This window comes from Panulirus ornatus, chromosome 23 (genome assembly GCF_036320965.1).
Source record: "Panulirus ornatus isolate Po-2019 chromosome 23, ASM3632096v1, whole genome shotgun sequence".
NCBI classification, from domain to species: domain Eukaryota; kingdom Metazoa; phylum Arthropoda; class Malacostraca; order Decapoda; family Palinuridae; genus Panulirus; species Panulirus ornatus.
Window position 1 is genome coordinate 7,822,689 of NC_092246.1, and position 27,113 is coordinate 7,849,801.

The 27,113-nt window shown below is 39.2% G+C and overlaps 1 protein-coding gene across 1 annotated transcript in view; it reads left to right on the top strand.

Moving 5' to 3' along the window:
* LOC139756773 (O-acyltransferase like protein-like) overlaps window positions 1-27,113 on the top strand; it is a 57,953-nt gene that overhangs the window by 22,793 nt on the left and 8,047 nt on the right. Inside the window, exons 4-13 of the mRNA XM_071676546.1 lie at window positions 746-920; window positions 1,677-1,783; window positions 3,055-3,146; window positions 4,388-4,496; window positions 8,155-8,239; window positions 10,188-10,348; window positions 16,542-16,725; window positions 18,806-18,899; window positions 22,148-22,247; window positions 22,554-22,680. Coding sequence (XP_071532647.1) covers window positions 746-920; window positions 1,677-1,783; window positions 3,055-3,146; window positions 4,388-4,496; window positions 8,155-8,239; window positions 10,188-10,348; window positions 16,542-16,725; window positions 18,806-18,899; window positions 22,148-22,247; window positions 22,554-22,680 — 1,234 coding nt within the window. The remainder of the gene's footprint in view (window positions 1-745; window positions 921-1,676; window positions 1,784-3,054; window positions 3,147-4,387; window positions 4,497-8,154; window positions 8,240-10,187; window positions 10,349-16,541; window positions 16,726-18,805; window positions 18,900-22,147; window positions 22,248-22,553; window positions 22,681-27,113) is intronic.

The following is a 27,113-nucleotide window of genomic DNA, read 5'->3' on the forward strand; positions in this document are numbered from 1 at the left end:
GTATATGACATTACCGTAGTTGTTTAATTTGTTAATGAATGGGGTTGTGAGGGAGATAAATGCAAGGGTCTTAGAGAGAGGAGCAGATCCAGAATATGCTCAGGGTGATTTGCATGGGAGGGAAATTAGTTGGTATTTGTAGATACCATGATTCTGGTGGCAGATTCAGGTGAGAAACTGCAAAGACTGGTGTCCAAGTTTGGGAGAGTGTTTGAATGAAGGAGTTGAAAGTAAATGTAAATAAAAGTAAAGCAATAAAGTTTAGCAGTTGTTGGTTTGAGTGTGAGTATGAATACAAAGAATCTGGAAGAAGGGGAGTGTTTCAGATAATTGGTAGTAGCATGGCTGTGGAAGGAACTAGGGGATCTGAATGAAATCATTGAATAATTAAGAGGGAAAGATTTTGGGTGTATTGAAGAGTTTTTGAAAGAGAGGTCACTGTCCATGAGGGCAAAGATGGATATGTGTGAAGGTTTAGTAGTCTTTATATTGTGTGGGTGCCAGCTTGGGTTTAAATGCAAAAGAATGGAGGAGGGTGGATGTACTGGACGATCCCTCTCACCTGTATGAAGTTTTACTTTTAAGGGACATATACATAAAACAGTTCCTTTCTTCTTAAGGTATGATTAATCACTAAACAAGGATGATGTGATCCTGTCACCATATGCTGTTGGATTATCTGCTGATCTAGTCATAAAGAATACATGTTTATTTAATGCACTTTGTTTTTAATCTCCACCTTCAGGAAGATAGATCCTAATGGTGCAGAGACAAAGGCAGAGAACTTCATTAGAGGGATATTACCTAATATTGACCTGCATTTGCCACCAATCAGCATCAACTCACCTCTGTCAGCAGTTACGAATGTCTCGATGTATAGTACTTGTATACCTGATGCTTGCGACCAGGAAGACCTACAGGTATCAACCTACTTTTCAAGCTTGATTTTGTCCGTCAGTAGATATATCCTAGCAAGGTTTTGACTCTTTTACCCCATGTGTCTACCTACCAAGTTAATTTATTGATAACTTGCACATTAGGTATTTCCATACCTTGCAGGTCATCTGTTGACCTTAGTATACCAGGTACCTCCATATCTTTACAGCAGCAGTCAACCTTTAAACTTCAGGTACCTTCCCACTTTATGGGCTGTGGTGTTGAGCTTTGTACAGTAGGTACCATCTGTACACACCTTCGGCCAGGTGTTTACCACTGCTTTATTTTTTATTTTGTAAATTTTAATAATACAGAATCATGTACATTTGAATTATTTACATGAAAATCTGATGAAAAATTTGGCTTATGTCCAAATTTTAAAATCTGATAGCCATAGCTACATATCAAAGTTCTCACATCAGTCAGATGCAATCTAAATCCAGGAGGTTCTGGCCTTGGGCATTCTCAGTCTTATACCATTTGTGCTTAGAAACTGGTGTAGTCAAGCTGGTTGACTCAGGTGCTTCCACCTCCTCATTAATCACTTGTACTTCTGAGGCATCATAATCATCCATGTTTTCAGACTCATTCTCATTCTTAGGTGCTGCCAAAATGGCTTCACTATCTGCATAAGTTGCAGACACTTCCTCTTGCCACTCATTGCACATATTTTGAACTTTTTTCTATACCCAGGCTTAACCATATTCTGAGGTATAACTAACCCATCACTTTCACTTTAGGAGAGTCTCATAGAAGAACTGAATGGTACCAAGTATGGGCTTAGTTTCGTGTATTGTCATCCAGATGACTCGGTCAATGTGTTCTCAGCTGGAGATATTGCATTTATGTAAGTAAATGGTTATGCTTGCTGTTGTTTCCTTGTTGCACAATGACTTTGATTACCTTTCATTACAATGAACTCTTATGTTTTCCTTGATTATTGTTTCATTTGAAATATATCCTTTTCAGCCATAAGCCAAATGATCAGACAGTAGGTTTTACATGAAACTGTTGAATTTAACTATTATGTGTAATGGTAGTGATGGCCCATTAAAGAGAGACAAATAAGTTGCAAGAGTTAAATGACTCACTGAAGGAAGCATATACTTAGCTTCATTGAATGTAATTTATTATGAAACTCTTCATTCACTTTCAATAAGCTTAAGTTTCCTGAATTATTATATTATTTAGATTATCTCATGTGGGTATCCTCTCAATGCTCACAGGTAAGTGTGAACGAAGCAAATATGGGTTGAAAAAACTTTTCAAAGCAGAGGCCTTTGAGCAGAATATCTTGTGTTTCCCTCTCCCTGACTTTCCCTTTCTTTTTTGAAAAATAAAATCCAGTTACCTTTTCTGACTGCTGTGGACTAGTGCCTGCAGTCCATGAAGTGTGTAAGCTTGGAGTAACTAGTGAGAGGTGGGTCAAGTGATGTTAGCCTGGTGGCAGTTGCTGAATGGCTAAGAGCAGACCCCATTCAGATAAAAATCGTCAGTTTATTATTTTTAAGTAATTTGTCAAGGATCAGTGCAGGCTGCTGCTTGCTTTCTGAATATGAGGCTGAACAGTTCCTTAGCTGATAAATTTGTAAGAAATGTATCTCATTGCTTGTGGGGCACCATCTTGAAGAGAAAAGATTTTTCAATCCTTCAAAACCTACATATTTTTAATGTTGTGAAATAGCATTTGTGTATACATAGTTGTTAAGAATATAAATTTAAGCTCACTTGAAATTTCACCCAGAAAATTTTAACTTTTAGTGATTAGGGATGACATAAAAATATTAGAAAATCATTTGATCTAACAAAGATATTTAATTCTAGGGGGTGCTGGGAACTGAATAGGTTTTTCCTTTGTATTGATTTGGTGGCAGGAAAGTAAGATCATAATGATTTTATGAATTCACCCTAATGAACCACAGTGAAATGGCAAACTAACACGTCGATTTTAATTATCATTATGCCATTATAAGAAGACCAACAAGAATTGTATTTTCTCAAATTCAGTTTGCTTTAACTTTTCTTTGGATATGAAATAAATAGTATTGATCTTCCTTTCCTGCAAGCAGGTATTTTATTAGATTACTACTGATAGAATGTCCTTTTATCCTCCAACAGCACCTTGGTCAGCTTCTTGTTCCTCTTGATACTACTAGCTGGCATTGTTGATGTATATATAGAGAAAACCAACAACAAAACATTGGCAAAAGGTCAGTTAGCATAATGTTTCTGTTCTTGGAGATTTGATGATGATGGCAGACGGTTTTTTTTCTATTCATCTTTCCTCTTGGTATGAGATTTTAAGGAGGTGTATTTGTGTGTCATTACCTATTTATAGTTACCTTATTGTATTTTACAGGGAGGGAGTTTTACATTTGTGAGGCCTCATTTCTTTTACATTCTCTGTTATCATACAACTTCTTAGATTTATATAAATTTTTTGCATTAATCATGTCCTTTTTCATCTCATTCCATTCATTAACCACTTGTATACCATCAAATAATTGCGTTGCATCTTTGTTTAACAAGTTTCTTGCTTAATTTCATGTTATTTCCTTGGGTTGTTCTATCCTTTCATCTCTCAAAAAACTGATCACTGTGCATGTCATTAATCTGTTTTAAGAAATCAAAGGTTGTGATCAGGCCACCCCTCAGTCTTCTCTCTTCCAAAGTGTGTATATGTATATTGTAATTTGGTGTATGTGTGTGTCTAAGTCTGTGTGTGTGTGTGTGTGTGTGTGTGTGTGTGTGTGTGTGTGTGTAATTGTCAGGGCCATAGCTCCATGATGATGACAGCCAGGAACTATAAATTTGTATACATAGTAAGAGAACACTCAGGGGTGCACATAATTGTGATTTTTTTTAAACAATTTTAAAAAAGATAGAAAATATGTGTAAGAAATATTAAAGTTTTGATCTCAACCTGGGCAAAGCTGGTACTTTGGATAGTACAACATAATCTTGATTTTTGTTTTGCAAAATGAAAAGACAAAATTGACAAGTAGTTTGTTCTGAATTAGGAAGTAGTAAATTATCTTAGATTTCCCTGGGAGCAGAGTACAAAGAATACTATCTGTGTATTTTCTTCATGTTGGAGGAGGTATCTGAGAGAGATGAGAATAAGAGGCTGAATGTTCTTCCCTCTTCTATTACCACTTTTCAAAGGTAGGAATAGAAGAAATAAAATGAGAATTTTTCCTTGAAGGCTCAATTCCTTTAGGTTATTAAAGATGAGCATAAAGAAAAAAGTGAAAAAACAAGTTGTTTGGATTAAGTAAAAAGGTATCATTTACACGCATCACATTTCAAATTCGCTTGCCTCATGATTGTCACAGCAAAACTTTTTTGCTTAGTCATTCTTTATTTATGTAATAAGATGTGATATATTTTATGCTTCATCACTGGAAAAAATTTAACTATTTGTAACTAATAATCACTTCCAAACCGACAGGTGCTCTCAAGTATCTACTGCCATTCTCAGTTTACACCAACACCAGAAAGCTGTTTCACCTTTCCACAACCAAGTCTCGCGGCACAATATCCTGTTTACACGGTATAAGGTGTGTATCAATATTTCAAAGCTTGATATTCTTTATGGCATGGTCTTACTTCTTAAGTAAATCTTGACTGGCTTTGAAAGCAATTTTTATGAACTTAATGACATATGTTAGGGTATTATATATTTGAAGTAGTTTTATAGATAGGTAGTATGTTTGAGGAAAGGAACCTGGAAATGAAGCTCAAGTGTAAAGGGGAAGAGTGGTTTGGGAATGTTTTGGAAGTAAAGTTAGGGGTTGGTGAGAGGACAAGAGCAAGGGAAGGAGTAGCACCACTCCTGAAACAGGAGTTGTGGGAGTATGTGATAGAGTGTAAGAAAGTAAACTCTAGATTGATATGGGTAAAACTGAAAGTGGATGGAGAGATATGGGTGATTACTGGTGCCTATGCACCTGGGCATGAGAAGAAAGATCATGAGGAATTTGTTTTGGGAGCAGCTGAGTGAGTGTGTTGGCAGTTTTGATGCACAAGACTGGCTTATAGTGATGGATGATTTGAATGCAAAGAGTAATGTGGCAGTTAAGGGATAATGGGTGTACATGGGGTGTTCAGCATTGTAAATCGAAATGATGAAGAGCTTGTAGATTTGTGTACTGAAAAAGGACTGGTGATTGGGAATACCTGGTTTAAAAAGAGATATACATAAGTGTACGTATGTAAATAGGAGAGATGGCCAGAGATCGTTATTGGACTATGTATTAATTGATAGGCGCATGAAAGAGAGACTTTTGGATGTTAATGTGCTGAGAGGTGCAACTGGAGGGATGTCTGATCATCATCTTGTAGAGGCAAAGGTGAAGATTTGTAGAGGTTTTCAGAAAAGAAGAGAGAATGTTGGGGTGAAGAGAGTGGTGAGAGTAAATGAGCTTGGGAAGGAGACTTGTGTGAGGAATTACCAGAAGAGATTAAGTGCAGAATGGAGAAAGGTGAGAGCAAAGGATGAAGGGGAGTGGGGTTGGAATGGGATGTATTTAGGGAAGCAGTGATGGCTTGCGCAAAAGATGCTTGTGGCATGAGAAGCGTGGGAGGTGGGCAGATTAGAAAGGGTAGTGAGTGGTGGGATGAAGAAGTAAAATTATTAGTGAAAGAGAAGAGAGAGGCATTTGGACAATTTTTGCAGGGAAATAGTGCAAGTGAGTGGGAGATGTATAAAAGAAAGAGGCAAGAGAAAGGTGCAAGAGGTGAAAAAGTGGGCAAATGAGAGTTGGAGTGAGAGTATCAATAAATTTTAGGGGGAATAAAAAGATGTTTTGGAAGGAGGTAAATAAAGTGCATAAGCCAAGAGAACAAATGGGAACATCTTTGAAGGGGGCTAATGGGCAGGTAAAAACAAGTAGTGGTGAAGTGAGAAGGAGATGGAGTGAGTATTTTGAAGGAGTGAGTATTTTGAAGGTTTGTTGAATGTGTTAGATGTTAGAGTGGCAGATATAGGGTGTTTTGGTTGAGGTGGTTTGCGAAGTGAGATGGTCACGGAAAATGGTTTGGTAAACAGAGAAGAGGTAGTGGGGGCTTTGCGGAAGATGAAAGCCAGCAAGGCAGCGGGTTTGGATGGTATTGTATTGGAATTTATTAAAGAAGGGGATTACTGTGTTGTTGACTGGTTGGTAAGGAAATTCAGTGTATGTATGGCTCATGGTGAAGTGACTGAAGATTGGGGGAATGCATGCACAGTGCCATTGTACAAAGGTAAAAGGGATAAAGGTGAGTGTTCAAATTACAAAGGTATAAGTTTGTTGAGTATTCCTGGGAAATTATATGGGAGGGTAGTGATTGAGAGGGTCAAGGCATGTACAGAGCATCAGATTGGGGAAGAGCAGTGTGATTTCAGAAGTGGTAGAGGATGTGTGGATCAGATCTTTGCTTTGAAGAATGTATGCAAGAAATACTTGGAAAAACAAATGGATTTGTATGTAGCATTTATGGATCTGTAGAAGGCATATGATAGGGTTGATAGAGATGCTCTGTGGAAGGTATGATAGAGATGCTCTGTGGAAGGTATTAAGAGTATATGGTGTGGAAGACAAGTACTAGAAGCAGTGAAAAGTTTTTATTGAGGATGTAAGACGTGTGTACAAGTAGGAAGAGAGGAAAGTGATTGGTTCCCAGTGAATGTCGGTTTGCAGCAGGGGTATGTGATGTCTCCATGGTTGTTTAATTTGTTTATGGATGGGGTTGTTGGGGAGGTAAATGCAAGAGTTTTAGAGAGAGGGGCAAGTATGCAATCATTCGATCAAACCACCTCACACCACATATTGTCCTCAAACATCTCATTTCAACACATCCACCCTCCTCTGCACAACCCTATCTACAGCCCATGCCTGACAACCATATAACATTGTTGGAACCACTATTCCTTCAAACATACCCATTTTTGCTCTCCGAGATAATGTTCATGCCTTTCACACATTCTTCAACGTTCCCAGAACCTTCGCCCCCTCCCCCACCCTGTGACTCACTTCCACTTCCATGGTTCCATCCGCTGTTATATCCACTCCCAGTTATCTAAAACACTTCACTTCCTCCAGTTTTTCTCCATTCAAACATGCCTCCAAACTGACTTGTCCCTCAACCCTACTGAACCTAATAACCTTGCTCTTATTCACATTTACTCTCAGCTTTCTTCTTTCACACACTTTACCAAACTCAGTCACCAACTTCTGCAGTTTCTCACTCGAATCAGCCACCAGCGCTGTATCATCAGCGAACAACAACTGACTCACTTCCCAAGCCCTCTCATCCCTAACAGACTGCATACTTGTCCCTGTCTCCAAAACTATTGCATTCACCTCTGTATCAACCCCATTCATAAACAAATTAAACAGCCATGGAGACATCACACACCCCTACCGCAAAACTGACATTCACTGAGAACCACTCACTTTCCTCTCTTCCTACTTGTACACATGCCTTACATCCTCGATAAAAACTATTCACTGCTTCTAGTAACTTACCTCCCATACCATATACTCTTAATACCTTCCACAGAGCATCCCTATCAACTCTATCACATGCCTTCTCCAGATCCATAAATGCTACATACAAATCCATCTGCATTTCTAAGTATTTCTCACATACATTCTTCAAAGCAAACACCTGATCCACTCATCCTCTACCACTTCTGAAACATCTTTTTATTCTCCTTAAAATTGAATGATTCTCTCTCACCCCAACTTTTATTTGCCCTCTTTTTCAACTCTTTCACCTTTCTCTTGACCTCTTGCTGCTTTCTTTTATACATTTCCCTGTCATTTACACTACTTCCCTGCAAATATCATCACAGTCCTTATAATGGAATAAATTCTAGAAATTTGGTCCTTTTGGAACTCGGTCTTGCCCACCTTAAGTTCTTTGATTTAGATGCATTTTACATGTAAGCTAGAGAATGGATATGAGTCAAATGGGACTGTTCCTTCATCTGCTTCTGGTGCTGCTGCCTTGCCAAAACAGGAAATAATGAATTAAGTGTGGATGTCAGTGGTCTGAGCCAAAGCATATGAAGTGGTCAGGAGAAATCACTAAAAGGTCTGTTGGGTCTTATTGTGGATTTGGCCATCTGGCTTTGGTACATATTACACGAAAGCTAAAGAATGGATGTGAGTAAATGAGGCCTTTTCTTTGTCTGTACCCGGCAATGTTCTCATCAGGTTTCCTTTTTCACAGGGTACTCTCCATGACATGGGTTGTTTATGGTCATCAGAATATGCCCACACTTATCTTTCAGGCCAATTTGTATGGAATGTGGTCGGTAAGTTGTCATTTTATGATTTTATGTTGAAACACTTTTTGATTTAATTTATCACTTTTTATATGTAGGTAGGCAGTCTCTCTCTCTCTTATACAACCACAGGCAAATTATGTAGGATGGTTATAGCAAAGATAGGAAATTTGCAACCAAATGCATATAAAATGTGCATGAAGCAGTGTAAACTAAACAAAGAAATAACTAAAGATAGGTTAAGGACACAAATTATGGATGAGTGACTGACAGTGTAAATGTGCAATGAAAATCTTTTATATAACTGGTTCTGTGTTATATGCAGACAAAATAAAAGTACAATTAGACCAAGCAAAGTCAGCAAAGAAAATAGAGAGGAAACAGATGATGTCATGAATCAAAAAGAAGAGATCCAAGTGAGTGAAAGTGACACAGAAAATAAGGCACATGAAGAAAGACAACAAAGAATAAGGATAATGTTGAGACCAGGATAGAGCACAGTCACAGTAGAAATGAAGAAGAAACAAAATACAAGTTTAAGATCAAAGAACAATAAATGTCTGTTTTTAATAATAATAATGAACTCTCTCTTCAGGGCAGTGTCCTACAAATCTTGGAGAGACTTCTAAAACCTTCTCAAACCCCCTACTCTGGTGAGGTGAATGCCTTTCACCCCTTATTTCCAAATAAAATGAATTATTTCAGGTTTTAGATATGTCAGAAACAAAACTCTTGTATTCTTAAAGTATTGCTATTTTGAATTTTTTTGATGTTATAATATAGCACCCTTCACTGGAATAAAGATGAAAGGTGTGAGAAGGATATATGGTGTGAAAAAGCCCTTAGAAAAGCTCATGGATGAAAGTTTAAGATGGTATAGTCATATACAGTTATCCCTGGGGATAGGGGAGAAAGAATACTTCCCATGTATTTCCTGCGTGTCGTAGAAGGCGACTAAAAGGGAAGGGAGCGGGGGCTGGAAATCTTCCCCTCTTTTTTTTTTTTTTTTTTTTTCCTTCCAAAGAAAGGAACAGAGAAGGGGGCTGGGTGAGGATGTTTCCTCAGAGGCCCAGTCCTCTGTTCTTAACGCTACCTCGCTGAGGCGGGAAATGGCGAATAGTATGAAAGAAAGAAGTCATATACAGTGTACTACAGATGATAGGTTGGATGGGAAGATATATAAGACAGCAACTGAACATACAAATAAGGTAGACCATGGAAGAAACAGATAGATGCAATGAGAACTGAAAATATTTAAGGTGAAGATGCCAGAGGAATGATTTTAATCTGGTACAGTAGAATCACTTCATGCATGAAGATGAATGGTTAAATGAAGTCTTTGGTCTCACATGATTGATTAGCACTGTATTCAAAGTAAAAGATTAAAGATAGTCAACATCACTAGTAGGATGAAATCAGATTTAGAAATCTCCTGACACTTAGCATAGTACAAGCTATGGCAAGTCATACATGATATTGTTTCCATCCCTTGATTGTTATGTTTTCTAGTTGCTATTACCTTAGTTATTATTGTTTTACTGCCTACTTATGTTTACCTCAATCTACCCTCATACAGATCTAACACATTTTGATATTGTAGGTTGCAGGTCAGTCGTCCCCTTCCCAAACCTTAGAACTCCCATATAGGCCTACAGAAAAATTAAAAAAAAAGCATTGAATACATTTTTTCCCATCTTTCAGTTGGACTGTTCTAATGTCTTTCATATTCTCAGATCCACCTCTCACCCAGCATTAAAATTTCTTTTGGGCATTTTGCTTAGTGCAACTGCTCTTTTGAATTTTAGAGAATATCTGCAGCCTCTTTTTTTTTTCTCATGCTGAAAACCTCATTTTTTTCCTTTAGATCTTTCTTCTTAAACTACACAAAGAAATATAGAACTTTTTACTAGATTTTTATATATGAGCCTATTGCTCAAAATTGAAAATTTTGCTAAGATCTATACCTTCCTCCCCAAAGAAAATAAATGACTTCCTGTTCCAAGCGATTGCCAATGGTTACCCCAGCGTGGATACCTTCTTCTTTATTGGGGGTGTCTTGCTGTCTTACAATCTCTTGAAGCAGGTCAAGAGGACCAGAAGGTTTAACCCTTTGGTGTTTTACATACACAGATTAATCAGGTAAGAATGTCAGTGTTTACACATGAATGCTTGAACATCATGGATTAGTTTACTTTATGTGATTTTTTTTCTAATCTCACCTCCTTTCCCACTTTTTCATGATGATATCAGGAACACATAAGCAATAGACTTATTTGCTCACATCCAATATCTAGCTGTTGTGTACAGTGAACTGAAGCCATTGCCTGTCATCCACAGACAAGCCCTTCAGACTTCACTATGATTCACTTTAATTGCTTCATATTCCCTCGTTCATCTCACCAACAATTTGTCACTCCCAGATACCTCATTGATCCTGTTGATTCTATTCAGTGTATACCTGTTACCCTCCTGGTTGTCAGGTCCCGATACCACTGATCCAATTTATTCTATCCAGTGTATGACTATCACCTTCGTAAATGATCAGACCGTAGTACCATTGATCCAGATCATTCTGTGCAATGTATGCCCATCATTATCTTGAATGATCAGGTTCCAGTACCTCAAAGCCTCCTTCACTTCATTCTTCCACTTCCTTGGTCAAAGATTTGGGAGCAATTAAATCTGAAGAACTTGAATTAAAGGAACACATTGGTAAGATAGCGCTCTCCAGATGAGCAGCGAGTGGTATGATGATAAGAACCTCTGGATCAAGAGAAAGAAAATTCATGTTAAGAATGTTTAATCTGTCTACAAACAGATAAATAGAATAGTGCTTTGTTGAATTGTTGCTGATTAAGCAAATTGATGTAAAGTGAAGTAATCATATCAGAATTTGAAAACTTTACATGTAAAATAAGTGGCCTTTAGCATATGAACTGCCATGAAAGACTGAAAGAGCTCAGACCCTGTAGTCTAAAGCAGGTGTCTGCAACCTTTATGAACTAGTTGTTCAGTTTACTAGCAAGTAATCTGTTTTTAGCTACAACTACCACATGCAGTGTTTATGCAACACACATCAAAAACTCCTTCATAGGATTATAACATGAAATGATCTGTCAGAAATGCAGAACTGTGTTGTATCTGCAGCTATACAGAAAAGAATTGAACTAGCACATTATGAGGCTGCTTAGTAAAGACAACTTAAAAGTGTCTTTTTTCCAATATTAAAAAAGGTATGATAAATAAAGGTCAGTATAAAGCAGGACTTAACATGTATGTCAGTCTCCCATCTGCATATACAGAATCCCTGGGTGCATTCGGACAAAAAAAAATGAGGTTTGCAGACCCCTAGTCTTCAGCAATGTAGATAAAGATATGTGATAATACATGCCTGGTAACAAATAGAAAGTATAGATAGTAAAACCCAGTGCTTGGAAATAACTCAGCAAGGTAGAATCTTGTGATTAAAAGTAATGCCTGGATATATATTAAAAAAAAAAAACAAAGATATATAGATGCCCAATTAGGAAGCTGTAACACTATTAATGTAGTATCAGGACAACTAAGAAATCTGTTAAAGTGCATACAGAAATATTCAAACGGAGAACTCATGGATGAAAACAGTACTAGATCTATGTCTATCTATCAATATTTCTGACACGTGTTCCCACCTGGAACTCCTTTAGAAGGGTGGCCACAGCAATAGAGTCTCTATAGGTAGAGCTCAAGTGCCACTTCTTAGTCTTTAGTGCCTCACCCATAACAGACCACCGGCAAAGAGCAACTCTAGCACAGTATTTGCAGTGGCTATTACTTAATGCTCCTGCCTAATGTTCCTCCCAACTACTTCGACCTATTGTTTCTGCCTAATCCTCCAGCCTAAATGTTCCCACATACTGCTTCTATCTACTGTTCATACCATTATTCCAAAAGGCAGGGCTAGCACATAGTGCCTACTGCAGGAAAATCTAGAGTTACGAAGAATGAGCTGTGTGAATTAAGTGTTTTCAAGTGTTATGTATGACGAGGAACAATTGTGTGTTTGTGGACAGAATGCTAGTAGTCCACTTGTGGGTTAGGTAGAAAGAAAAGACAGCTACCTGGGTCAGAGGAGTGCAGCTTGACAACCACCAAAGTGCTGGCTTACTACATAGCCATGACTATCTCTCTCAATACTTATGGTTGTAATACTGGTAGTATACTTCCCTAGTCATTGGTGCCTACCATCTTCTACCCACCAACAATACTACAGAAGCATAGAAAATATGATCATGTTAGGAGAGTAGCCACCAAAAAACAGCATTATAGAAATGGCAAGATATTTGTTAAGTGAAGGAGTGGCATTTGATGTCCAACATACAAGTTGTGTGGCAAGCACTATATGTTAGCCCTGCCTCCCATCATAGCAAAATCTCATCATAGGTACCAGATACCCTTGCTTCTTCCACTTTTGGCACGCACAGATTATCTTCAGTCTTTTTCCAGTCATCCTTTCCACATGCCATAACCATCACCCTGGTTTGCCCTCTTAATCATGTTGCACATCCTACCACAGCTCTCGCTGACACTATCATTTCTGTGTGATCAGTTTCCTTCATGCCAGATATTGCCCTCAGGCATTTCATCAGAAGCACATCCACCTCATCCCTTTCTTTTTCATTTAAGGCCCAAAACTCATACCCTTGAGACTATTATACCTTCAAACTTACCTATCTTTCTCCTTGCAGACACTGAACTCTCCTTCCACACACTTTTAATGCACCCTGGACCAAAGCTTCCCAGCATTCTTCATTCCATCTGCTGCCACATCTGCATTCATTTATCTGAAGTACTTCTTTTTCTTAAGGTCTTCTCCATACACACTTACACTTATAAACTATCCTCTGTCAATTTTTCCCAGTTGCACCCCACTGCTTTACTTTTGTTAATTTTTTCTTTTCTTTTTTTTTAGGCTTCAGTCACAGACAAAATTCCACATTGAGGCTGGGCCTTAATTGAAAAATAGTGAGGATTATGAAAGAGAAAAAGAAGAGACAAAGGAAAGTATTTACAAATTTTGGGAAGTGAAAAACTTGTCTTTTAAAATGTGCCAGGTCATAGGTATAGGGAAAGACATGAGAGGTTAGAGTTCCAAAGCTTCAAGGTGTAGGGAAAGAAGCTGTTATCAAAACAGCCCAACTTTGAGTTGCCAGTGGCCACACAGTAATCTTGTGATGCAGTAGCTTGCCAAGTATTATGTGGTCTAGCCAGTGGTAGGGGCATACAAGGAGCCAGCTTCCTGGAGCAAAAACCAAAGTAATACCTATAGAAGAGGGAAATTGAACCAACTTTGCAGTGTAGGGCAAGCAGGTCAAGTTGTAAAGTTTGTCTTAGAGAGTTTAAAAGTCGTACCGCTTTTGAATCGACTTTAGGGATGTAGAGCTAGAACCTCCCTTGATGTTAAAGCAGTGCTTCATACAAGGATGGATCAATCCTTTGTACACACGAAGCAATTGTTCTGAAGAAATCTCGACAACTAAACAGAACTTTCAGTTTCTTTGAGGCAGACCTGGCTATTTCCGTAAAGTGGGTTTTCAAGAAAAAGTTAATGTTACAGTAATACCAAGTATGTTCATTGAGTCAAGAGGTGGAATTACAAAACTGTCAAAGGAGAGAGGAAAGTTGTGAGGAATTTTTGATAGAGAGATGGGTAGAAACTAGGCCTTAAAGGCCTGACCTCACTGAGATATCATGTCCAAGTCAGAGTTTATTAAGGAAGTTGTGTTGAGGCAAGATACAGATCAAGTGAGAGAAGAAGGAATAGAACTAAAGAGTATGCAGGAATGTGGTGGAAGAGAGGAAATTGTTGATAAAAAGGAGAAAAAGTATAGGGGATGGGTACCTTGAGGTGACACTGCTGTTTCCTCTCATCTTTCACCTTTTAGACATTCCGTAGAGAAATGCTCTGTTGCTACATAAGAGTTTAATTTTTCTTGTCTCTTCCATCACAATACATTTTTGTAGTTTATCAGTTTGCTTTATAAGGAAAATGAGCCATAGTTCAGATACACCTAAGACTCAGTATCCTGTTTGCCATACTCTTTCACTCATATTATAGGCCTTTTTTGTCACAAACAATGCTAATATCATAACGCATATAACTGCATAAAAGAACAGATGAGACTATAAAGAGGATAAAATACAAAAAAGATAGTAAGAATATATGGCAAGATTGGCTGTTATAAGATTAAAAGAGCTATTTTCTACCTCTCACATTTCTTTAGTAACCAAAATACAAAACAAGCCATCCACAAGACCTTATGGTGGCCAAGAATTACTAAAGAAGCCACATGTAGACATAACCATCATATCATGTATATCAGGAATAGGGTGTCTTTTAATTATGTCGTGAAGGTATCAATCATCTGTTACAGGATGATGACACCAATCATGATATCTCTAAGGATGAGTTCCTGTTATTGTACAAAGTGTAACTCAACTTTAAAGTATACTTGATGCCATTTGCACCAAGTCTTGAAAGTCAGTAAAGTGACTGCAACACAAATGTAGAGGGGTCTTAAAAACTCTTGAAACTTAAATTCATCCTTACAGCCATGTCCTATTGTGTATATGATGCTGCTGTTAACTGTTTCAAGAATAATTATTACAATCTTCAGTTGTGCACTTCCACGTGTCAGTCAGGCCCATTTGTATGATTATACCAGGAAAATGTTCCTTACTGATTTGTGACCTGGTAACAATGAGGATCTTAGCACAAGAAAAATTTCTGCTCTCCTCAGTACCCTCGGAATGACCTGTTATACATGCATGGCTGTCAACTTGCAGTTCATGTGCATACTTTCACTCATGGAAAATGAATAGACTGTTAGATGTTTTAAGTTGAGAGGAAATACATGTGATTTGTATCATTAGTAAGGAAAGTGAAGAACATTAATGTAAGAAATATAAAAAGATGAGTGGCTTAGTGATTTTAATGAAATTTCATGAGGCTATGATAGCATGGGAGATAACACCTATTACCCAGCTTGGTATTGGTAACCATACCCCTAACACACTGGTAAACAAGGAAGGTTTGTCATGACACTTTCTGGAACTAGTGCCACAAGCAGGCCAAAGTGCAGTGGAACAAAATCCATGCCATGTGTGTATGTACACTGTCCGAAGAAGGTGGAAAAGAAAATTAAGCAAACAATGTAGGAAGTGTGGTGTTAGTTTGTCTGTTTTGGTATGTGCTTCAGAGACTTTAAGTCCCTGGACAAGTAAATGAATCAACAACACAGCTCAAAATGTAAATAAAAGTGTAGTGTGAATAACTGCAAAAAATTTACAATGTACATAAAAGCAGAAGGTATGAACACTATATAAATGTGTAGTGTGCTGTGCCTGTGTAAGATAACAGAAAAATGTGTGAAGTGAGAGAAAACAAACAAAACAAACCACAATATCCACCTTTCTTATCTCAAGGTGAGGAAAAATAACCAAGGACTTTCTAGTGCCAGGTTCATCCATACCTCACCTTCACTCTGACACACCAAAACAAACATTTAGTTTGTTGAGGTATTGCTTATCTCTTACTCTCCACCTATGGATATTCTCCATTCCATTTGCCTTTCTCAATCAGACTGTTTCTGTCCCTCCATGTTCCACGGTATATGTAAATTGAGGATATCCTCATTCTTTTCAGACTTTTATTTCAGCATGTAAATGCAGTTGAATATTTAGCATATCTTTCATAACTATAGTTATATGATTGCCAAACCACCATTGTTGCATCTTTATCAGCAAAATATTGAAAACTGCTGTAGTCCTTAAAATGTAGCATTGTATTGAGCAATAACCAATATATCTGAAAAGAATATTGTATGTCCTATCTTGCTTAGGGTATTAGAAGTAGAAAAGATGACTTATATCCTGTCTTGCTTAGAGTACTGGAAGTAGAAAGGATGACAATGCCATTTTTGTAGAAAAGCTATTTGTAAAAACAGCAGAGAAACAAGTTTGTGTGAGATGTTGAACATGCATTTTGTTATGAAACAGTTCTGCTTGATTCTCCTTTTTTTAGGTGGCATTGATGTGCATGGTATTGATCTTTCTACTTCTAAGATCGATACTAACCATTTCATAACCAGAAGGTTGCTTTGCATAATAAACCTAAACAGTGTATTTGAACTTTATATGATAATGTTTTGTTGTTACACATAATTTATGTAACTTTTCTGACTATTTACCTAAGTTTGATAAAGAGGTTGCAAACTACTTGATTAGAATTAGTTATGTACATTATCATCCTTTTATGGTATTTGTATGCATATTTCAATGTTGATCCCTGCAGGTTGATCCCACCCATTGGGCTACTTGTTGGAATGTATGCAACAGTTGTCCGCTTCTTCATTTCTGGTCCTTATGCTTACTACTGGCATTATTGGCAAGGTGGTTGTGAGAAAACCTGGTGGCGTGATATTCTGTTCATTAATAACTTTGTTAATGAGCCAATTTCACCTGAGATAGCAGGCGATGTAAGTTATAGTGGATAGTGTTCTTTCAGTTTTTCTAGGGCATCACACAGAAATCTAGTTCTGTTGTTTTCATATCACCCCATTTATTTAAACAAACATATAAGCCTGTAGTGATCTCTGTCTAATTTAATGGTTATCATACGTGACAGCTGCCTATAAATAAGAGGATTTGCATGCATAGTGCCATTGTATAAAGGCAAAGGGGATAAGGGTGAGTGCTCAAATTACAGACGTGTAAGTTTGTTGAGTATTTCTGGGAAATTATATGGGAGGGTATTGATTGAGAGAGTAAAAGCATGTACAAAGTATCAGATTAGGGAAGAGCAGTGTGGTTTCAGAAGTGGTAGAGGATGCGTGGATCACTTGTTTGCTTTGAGAAATGTATGTGAGAAATATTTAGAAAAGCAGATGGATTTGTATGTAGCATTTATGGATCTGGAGAAAGCATATGATAGAGTGGATAGAGATGCTTTGTGGAAGGTATTAAGGGTATATGGTGTGGGAGGTAAGTTGCTAGAAGCAGTGAAAAGTTATTATCAAGGATGTAAGGCATATGTACGAGTAGGAAGAGAGGAAAGTCATTGGTTCTCGGTGAATGTCGGTTTGCGGCAGGGGTGTATGATGTCTCTGTGGCTGTTTGATTTGTTTATTTTATGGGGTTGTTAGGGAGATGAATGCAAGAGTTTTGGAGAGAGGGGCAAGTATGCAGTCTGTTATTGAGGAGAAGGCTTGGGAAGTGAGTCAATTGTTCGCTCATGATACAGCACTGGTGGCTGATTTGGGTGAGAAACTGCAGAAGTTGATGACTGAGTTTGGTAGAGTGTGTGAAAGAAGAAAGTTGAGAGTAAATGTGAATGAGAGCAAGGTAACAGTGTTAGGTTCACTAAGGTTGAGGGACAAGTCAGTTGGAAGGTATTTGAATGGAGAAAAACTGGAGGAAGTGAAGTGTTTTAGATATGAGAGTGGATTTGGCAGCAGATAGAACCATGGAAGCAGAAGTGAGTCACAGGGTGGGGGGGTGGGGGGGGATGAAGGTTCTGGGAGCGTTTAAGAATGTGTGGAAGGCAAGAACGTTATCTCAGAGAGCAAAAATGAGTACGTTTGAAGGAATAGTGGTTCCAACAATGTTATATGGTTATGAGGCATGGGCTATATAGATAGGGTTGTGCAGAGGAGGGTGGATGTGTTGGAAATGAGACGTTTGAGGACAGCATGTGGTGTGAGGTGCTTTGATCAAGTAAGTAATGAAGGGGTAAGAGAGATATATGGTAATAAGAAGAGTGTGGTTGAGAGAGCAGAAGAGAGTGTATTGAAATGGTTTGGTCACATGGAGAGAATGAGTGTGGAAAGATTGACAGAGAGAATATATGTGTCAGAGGTGGAGGAAACAAGAAGTGGGAGACCAAATTGGAGGTGGAAGGATGGAGTGAAAATGATATTGAGTGATTGGGGCTTGAACATACAGGAGGGTGAAAGGCGTGCAATAAATAGAGTGAATTGGAACAATGTCGTGTACTGGGGTCGACATGCTGTCAATGGATTGAACCAGGGCATGTGGAGCATCTGGGGTAAACCATGAAAAGTTTTGTGGGGCCTAGATGTGGAAAGGGAGCTGTGGTTTCAGTGCATTGCACATGACAGCTAGAGACTGAGTGTGAATGAATGTGACCTTTGTTGACTTTTCCTAGCGCTACCTCGCGCGCACACAGGGGGAGGGGGGTGCCATTTTCATGTGTGGTGGGGTGGTGACAGGAATGGATGAAGGCAGCAAGTATGGATATGTACATGTGTATATATGTGTATGTCTGTGTATGTATATGTATGCATCCATTGAAATGTATAGGTATGTATATGTGCATATGTGGGCATTTATGTATATACATGTGTATGTGGGTGGGTTGGGCAATTCTTTTGTCTGTTTCCTTGTGCTACCTTGCTAATGCGGAGGACAGCGACTACATATAATGAAATAAATGAAAGATAATTTTTTTCTGCAATTCTGTAATTGTTTCTGTGCTGTATGCCTATGCACAAGTGTCATTGTTCAATCCATTCATCAAAATGACCTGTTTTTCCTCAGTGCTTAGGCCAGTGTTGGTATTTAGCAGTTGACACACAGCTTTACTTGGTGGCTCCCCTCATCATTTTACCCCTCTACTTCTACAATGCTGCTGGTAAGTTTTTGGAAAGTTATAAATTTTTCACATTCCCTTCTATTTCTGTAACTCTGTAGCCATGTTAGTTTGTCCATGGCCATCAGTCCTCTTCAAGGCCAAATGTGAAATGTGGTATAAAAAGGGCTAAAAAGGAATGAAAAACAGAGTAGAGGAAAAATAAACTTAGTGTTAGAGGAATGGAAATCTTGACCTTTAACAAGAAGTAAGTCATAACTGATAGAAGGGACACAAGAAGCTAAAGAGCTCCATATCTAATCAGACTGACTCCAGCCCAGTGTTAGGTTGTATTCTCTTAACCTAAGATATCTTTAGTCATGTCAAATGCTGACTCTATAAAGCTGTTTTTTTGTCTTTGATCTTTGCCATATTCTAATTTACAGTAGCTTTTATCACCTGAGAATATTGCTGTAGCCATTAAAGTGTGACATGTAAAATATTCTTATTCATAATTACCCCAAGAAGCAAGGGTGAAGATTTGAAGAGGCTTTCAGAAAAGAGGACACAATGTTGGGGAGGAGAGAGTGGTGAGAGTAAGAGAGCTTGGAAAGGAGACTTCTGTGAAGAAATACCTGGAGAGATTAATTGTAGAATGGTGGAAGGTGAGAGTAAATGAAGCAAGGGAAGTGGGTGAGGAAGAGGAGGTATTTAGGGAAGCAGGGATGTTATGGATGAGAGATGCATGTGTCACATGAAAGATGGAAGTTTGGCAGATTAGAAAGGATAGTGAGTAATAAAATGAAGTAGAGTTGCCTGTGAAAGAGAAAAGAAATGCATGAGGGTGGTACTTACAGGGGCATTTGGATGCTACTTACAAGGGAAGGAGTGCAAATGATCAGGAGATGTATAAGAGAAAGCAGGAGATCAAGAGGAAGGTGCAGGGGTTGAAAAAGAGGGCAAATGAGAGTTAGGGTGAGAGAGTGTAATTAGACTTTAGAGAGAATAGAAATATGTTTTGGAAGGAGGTAATATTATGAGAAAGACAAGAGAACAAATGTGAACATCAGTGAAGAGGCAAAAAGGGAAGTGATAACTGGTAGTGATGAAATTAGACTTCCGCTTCCATGGTTCCATCCACTCCCAGATATCTAAAACACTTCACTTCCTCCAGTTTTTCTCCATTCAAACACACCTCCTAATTGACTTGCCCCTCAACCCTACTGAACCTAATAACCTTGCTCTTATTCACATTTACTCTCAACTTTCTTCTTTCACACACTTTACCGAACTCAGTCACCAGCTTCTGCAGTTTCTCACCCGAATCAGCCACCAGCACTGTATGATCAGCGAATAACAAATCACTTCCCAAGCCCTCTCATCTACAACAGACTGCATACTTGCCCCCTCTCCAAAACTCTTGCATTCACCCCCCCGGGCAACCCCACCATAAACAAATTAATCAACCATGGAGACATCACGCATCCTTGCCGCAAACCGACACTCGCTAGTAAACCAATCACTTTCCTCCCTTCCTACTCGTACACATGCCTTACATCCGTGGTAAAAACTTTTCACTGCTTCTATCAACTTATCTCCCACACCATATACTCTTAATACCTTCCAAATAGCATCTTTATCAACTCTATCACATGCCTTCTCCAGATCCATAAATATTATATTTAGTTGCTGTCTCCCGCGTTAGCGAGGTAGTGCAAGGAAACACGAAAGAATGGCCCAACCCATGAAAATATACATATGTATACATACACACCCACACACGCACATATACATACATATACATACACAGACATACATATTCATACTTGCTGCCTTTATCCCTTCCCGTCGCCACCCCGCCACAAATAAAAAACAGCACCCTCCTCCCCCCATGCGCGTGAAATAGCGCTAGGAATACATCTCTCTTACCCTTTCATTACTTACTCGATCAAACCACCTCACTCCATATATTATCTTCAAACATTTCATTCCCAACACATCCACCCTCCTCCGTACAACCCTATCTATAGCCCACGCCTTGCAACCATATAATATTGTTGGAACCACTATTCCTTCAAACATACCCATTTTTGCTCTCAGAGATAACATTTTTGCTTTCCATATGTTCTTCAACACTCCCAGAACCTTTGCCCCCTCCCCAACCCTGTGACTCACTTCTGTTTCAATGGTTCCATCCTCTGCCAAATCCACTCCCAGATATCTAAAACACATCACTTCTTCCAGTTTTTTCCATTCAAACTTACCTCCCAATTAACTTGTCCCTAAACCTTACTGAACCTAATAACCTTGCTATTATTCACATTTACTCTTGGCTTTTTTCTTTCACACACTTTACCAAACTCAGTCACCAGCTTCTGCAGTTTCTCACCTGATTCAGCCACCAGCGCTGTATCATCAGCAAATAACTGACTCACTTCCCAAGCCGTCTCATCCACAACAGACTGCATACTTGCCCCTCTCTCTAAAATTCTTGCATTCACCTCTCTAACAACCCCATCCATAAACAAATTAAACAACCATGGAGACATCATGCACCCCTGCCGCAAACCAACATTCACTGTGAACTAATCACTTTCCTCTCCATACTCGTACACATGCCCTGCATCCTTGATAAAAACTTTTCACTGCTTTTAGCAACTTACCTCTTATACCATATACTCTTAATACCTTCCACAGAGCATCTCTATCAACTCTATCATATGCCTTCTCCAGATCCATAAATGCTACATACAAATTCTTTTGATTTTCTAATATTTCTTGCATACATTCTTCAAAGCAAACACCTGATCCACACATCGTCTATCACTTTTGAAGCCACACTGCTCTTCCCCAATCTAATGCTCTGTACATGCCTTTACCCTCTCAATCAATACCCTCCCATATAATTTCCCAGGAATACTCAACAAACTTATACCTCTGTAATTTGAGCTCTCACCTTTATCCCCTTTGCCTTTGTACAATGGCGCTATGCATGCATTCCGTCAATCCTCAGGTACTTCACCATGAACCATACATACATTGAATATCCTCATCAACCAGTCAACAACACAGTCACCCACTTTTTAATAAATTCCACTGTAATACCATCCGAACCCGCCATCTTTCATCTGTTTCCCTGCGCTTCCTCATTAACACAGGAGGCAGTGTCAAAGTATAATAAAAAATATCTGAATATATTTATATGTGTACAGAGTTTAGAAAAAGGAAAAAAGATCCTTTTTAAGATGCTTTTTTTTTTCATTTAGTTCCTGTAGGTGATGATATGTTTTGCCTTCATATGAATCTTGCAGGTAAAGTATGGCTCTACTTGCTGAATGTAGTAGCTATCATCATTCCTGCTGCCATCATATATGCCAACGACCTTGCTCCCTCAGCAGTGTTCGTCGATCCGTAAGTTGACTCAGTAAATATTCGTACATTCTGCTTCTTTTTTCAGAATCATTCCCAGCTGCGTTAGTGCTTTTTGATAGCTAACTGCTCAGAGCCATATTTGTTGTTCGTATTGATTTCATTAGTTATTATGCATATCTTCAATTGAGATAAGTACTGTTTATTTTTTATCACCCCGTCTTAAAGTTAAACGTTTATGATTGATGATAGAATACAGGTCATTCATATTAATGCTAAGGGGCTTGTACACTGTACTGTATTTGTGATATTCAACCTGGCCATTAACGTATGAAATTTAACTTTCAGCAAGGCTGTGGAGTTCTTTGACAAAGTGTACCTAGCGCCCTGGTGTCGTGCTGGGCCGTGGCTGGTGGGAATCTTCCTGGGCTACGTATTCTATAAACAAGAGCACCAGAAAGTCATCCTTCATAAGGTGTGGATGAAGACACCAACTGTCATGACCATAGCGTGTGTAGTGATGTGATTATTATGCTCCTTACTGCAGAGCTGAGGGGCATCTTTGTTTACTCCTGTCCATATTTCTGTCTGTGTGTTACTGTCTGTTGCACATGATATCTAGTGACTGAAACTAGACTTGGACCTAACTAGTGCCACCTATAGTATAGAGAGACCTCTGCATCTTTTACATTTTTGAGGTCTTTTGCTTCAGTGGTGAGAGTCTCAGGCTGTGTAGTACTATAATTCTACAAAACGCATGTGTACACAACATCTTGTGACTGGATGATGAATGTGAACCAAATTTGTGTAACAGATTTTACTTTTACAGTATTACAACTGAGTGATATCTTTTTTTCTTAAGTTAACCGTTAAAAGTCAAGGTGACAAAGTTTAGTGTACTAAAAAGCTATTTAGTGCTTGTGTATCTGATGTCTAATGAAGAATTGATTGGATGTAAACCAATCATCTGTCAAAATATTGCATAATGAGCTCTCTCTCTCTCTCTCTCTCTCTCTCTCTCTCTCTCTCTCTCTCTCTCTCTCTCTCTCTCTCTCTCTCTCTCTCTCTGTTTTGTGTGTGTATATATATATATATATCCTCCCCTCTCGGTTTTTTTTTAATTTTCCAAAAGAAGGAACAGAGAATTGGGCCAGGTGAGGGTATTCCCTCAAAGGCCCAGTCCTCTGTTCTTAACGCTACCTCGCTAATGCGGGAAATGGCGAATAGTTTGAAAGAAAGAAAAAAAAGAATATATATATATATATATATATATATTTTTTTTTTTTTTTTTTTTTTTTTTTTATACTTTGTCGCTGTCTCCCGCGTTTGCGAGGTAGCGCAAGGAAACAGACGAAAGAAATGGCCCAACCCCCCCCCCATACACACGCATATACACATGTCCACACACGCAAATATACATACCTACACAGCTTTCCATGGTTTACCCCAGACGCTTCACATGCCTTGATTCACTCCACTGACAGCACGTCAACCCCTGTATACCACATCGCTCCAATTCACTCTATTCCTTGCCCTCCTTACACCCTCCTGCATGTTCAGGCCCCGATCACACAAAATCTTTTTCACTCCATCTTTCCACCTCCAATTTGGTCTCCCTCTTCTCCTCGTTCCCTCCACCTCCGACACATATATCCTCTTGGTCAGTCTTTCCTCACTCATTCTCTCCATGTGCCCAAACCACTTCAAAACACCCTCTTCTGCTCTCTCAACCACGCTCTTTTTATTTCCACACATCTCTCTTACCCTTACATTACTCACTTGATCAAACCACCTCACACCACACATTGTCCTCAAACATCTCATTTCCAGCACATCCATCCTCCTGCGCACAACTCTATCCATAGCCCACGCCTCGCAACCATACAACATTGTTGGAACCACTATTCCTTCAAACATACCCATTTTTGCTTTCCGAGATAATGTTCTCGACTTCCACACATTCTTCAAGGCCCCCAGAATTTTCGCCCCCTCCCCCACCCTATGATCCACTTCCGCTTCCATGGTTCCATCCGCTGCCAGATCCACTCCCAGATATCTAAAACACTTCACTTCCTCCAGTTTTTCTCCATTCAAACTCACCTCCCAATTGACTTGACCCTCAACCCTACTGTACCTAATAACCTTGCTCTTATTCACATTTACTCTTAACTTTCTTCTTCCACACACTTTACCAAACTCAGTCACCAGCTTCTGCAGTTTCTCACATGAATCAGCCACCAGCGCTGTATCATCAGCGAACAACAACTGACTCACTTCCCAAGCTCTCTCATCCCCAACAGACTTCATACTTGCCCCTCTTTCCAAAACTCTTGCATTTACCTCCCTAACAACCCCATCCATAAACAAATTAAACAACCATGGAGACATCACACACCCCTGCCGCAAACCTACATTCACTGAGAACCAATCACTTTCCTCTCTTCCTACACGTACACATGCCTTACATCCTCGATAAAAACTTTTCACTGCTTCTAACAACTTGCCTCCCACACCATATATTCTTAATACCTTCCACAGAGCATCTCCATCAACTCTATCATATGCCCTCTCCAGATCCATGAATGCTACATACAAATCCATTTGCTTTTCTAAGTATTTCACATACATTCTTTAAAGCAAACACCTGATCCACACATTCCTCTACCACTTCTGAAACCACACTGCTCTTCCCCAATCTGATGCTCTGTACATGCCTTCACCCTCCCAATCAATACCCTCCCATATAATTTACCAGGAATACTCAACAAACTTATACCTCTGTAATTTGAGCACTCACTCTTATATATATATATATATATATATATATATATATATATATATATATTTTTTTTTTTTTTTTTTTTTTTTTTTTTTTTGTCTGTCTCCCGCGTTTGCGAGGTAGCGCAAGGAAACAGACGAAAGAAATGGCCCAACCCACCCCCATACACATGTATATACATACGTCCACACACGCAAATATACATACCTACACAGCTTTCCATGGTTTACCCCAGACGCTTCACATGCCCTGATTCAATCCACTGACAGCACGTCAACCCCGGTATACCACATCGCTCCAATTCACTCTATTCCTTGCCCTCCTTTCACCCTCCTGCATGTTCAGGCCCCGATCACACAAAATCTTTTTCACTCCATCTTTCCACCTCCAATTTGGTCTCCCTCTTCTCCTCGTTCCCTCCACCTCCGACACATATATCCTCTTGGTCAATATTTCCTATCTCATTCTCTCCATGTGCCCAAACCATTTCAAAACACCCTCTTCTGCTCTCTCAACCACGCTCTTTTTATTTCCACACATCTCTCTTACCCTTACGTTACTTACTCGATCAAACCACCTCACACCACACATTGTCCTCAAACATCTCATTTCCAGCACATCCATCCTCCTGCGCACAACTCTATCCATAGCCCACGCCTCGCAACCATACAACATTGTTGGAACCACTATTCCTTCAAACATACCCATTTTTGCTTTCCGAGATAATGTTCTCGACTTCCACACATTCTTCAAGGCTCCCAAAATTTTCGCCCCCTCCCCCACCCTATGATCCACTTCCGCTTCCATGGTTCCATCCGCTGCCAGATCCACTCCCAGATATCTAAAACACTTCACTTCCTCCAGTTTTTCTCCATTCAAACTCACCTCCCAATTGACTTGACCCTCAACCCTACTGTACCTAATAACCTTGCTCTTATTCACATTTACTCTTAACTTTCTTCTTCCACACACTTTACCAAACTCAGTCACCAGCTTCTGCAGTTTCTCACATGAATCAGCCACCAGCGCTGTATCATCAGCGAACAACAACTGACTCACTTCCCAAGCTCTCTCATCCCCAACAGACTTCATACTTGCCCCTCTTTCCAAAACTCTTGCATTCACCTCCCTAACAACCCCATCCATAAACAAATTAAACAACCATGGAGACATCACACACCCCTATATATGTGTGTGTGTGTGTGTGTGTGTGTGTGTGTGTTTTGTTTGTTTGTTTGTTTGTTTGTGTTCATAGAAATATGTTCTGGACAGCCTTATGATATATGGTATGAGAGGGAAGATACTAGAAGCAGTGAGAAGTTTTTAACAAGGTTAAGCAAGTAGGAGGAGAGGAAAGTGAGTGGTTCCGGGTAAAGGTTGGCCTATTGCGTGATGTCACCATAGCTGTTTGATAAGTTTATGGATGAGGTGGCGAGGGAGGTAAATGCAAGGGTCTTAGACAGACGGGTGAGTATGCAGTCTGTAGGATGTGAGAGGGCCTGGAAAGTGAGTCAATATTTTGCTGATGACACGGTGCTGGTGGCAGATTTGATTGAGAAACTGTAGAAGTTGGTGATTACTATTTGTGTGTTGCAGCGAGAGAGTCTTACACTTGCATTGTCCTGTCTCTTAACCTTCTATATATGTACCAAGTCCTTTGGTCATATGTACACACACACACACACACACACACACACACACACACACACACACACACACACACACTGTATCCTACGCTATGTATGGTAAGAGCTTGGAGAGTGTGTGAAAGGAGGAAGCTGAAGTTAATGAGAATAAAAGCAAGGTTATTAGGTTCAACAAGACAGAGGAATAGGTTAGTTTGGATGTGAGTTTGAATGGGGAAAATTTGGAAGTGAAGCGTGCCACATACCTGGGAATGGATATGGCCCCAAACAGAACCATGGAATTGGAAGAGATTCATAGGTTGGGTGAGGGGGCAAAGGTTCTGGAGGCACTGAGGAATGTGTTGAAAGAGAGGCCATTATCTGGGAGGACAGAAATGGGTATGTTTGATGGGATTATACTCCCAACAACGTTGTATGGATGTGAGGCATGAGCCAGAAATGAGGATCTGTGGAGGAGGGTTGGTATGTTATAAATGAAATGAT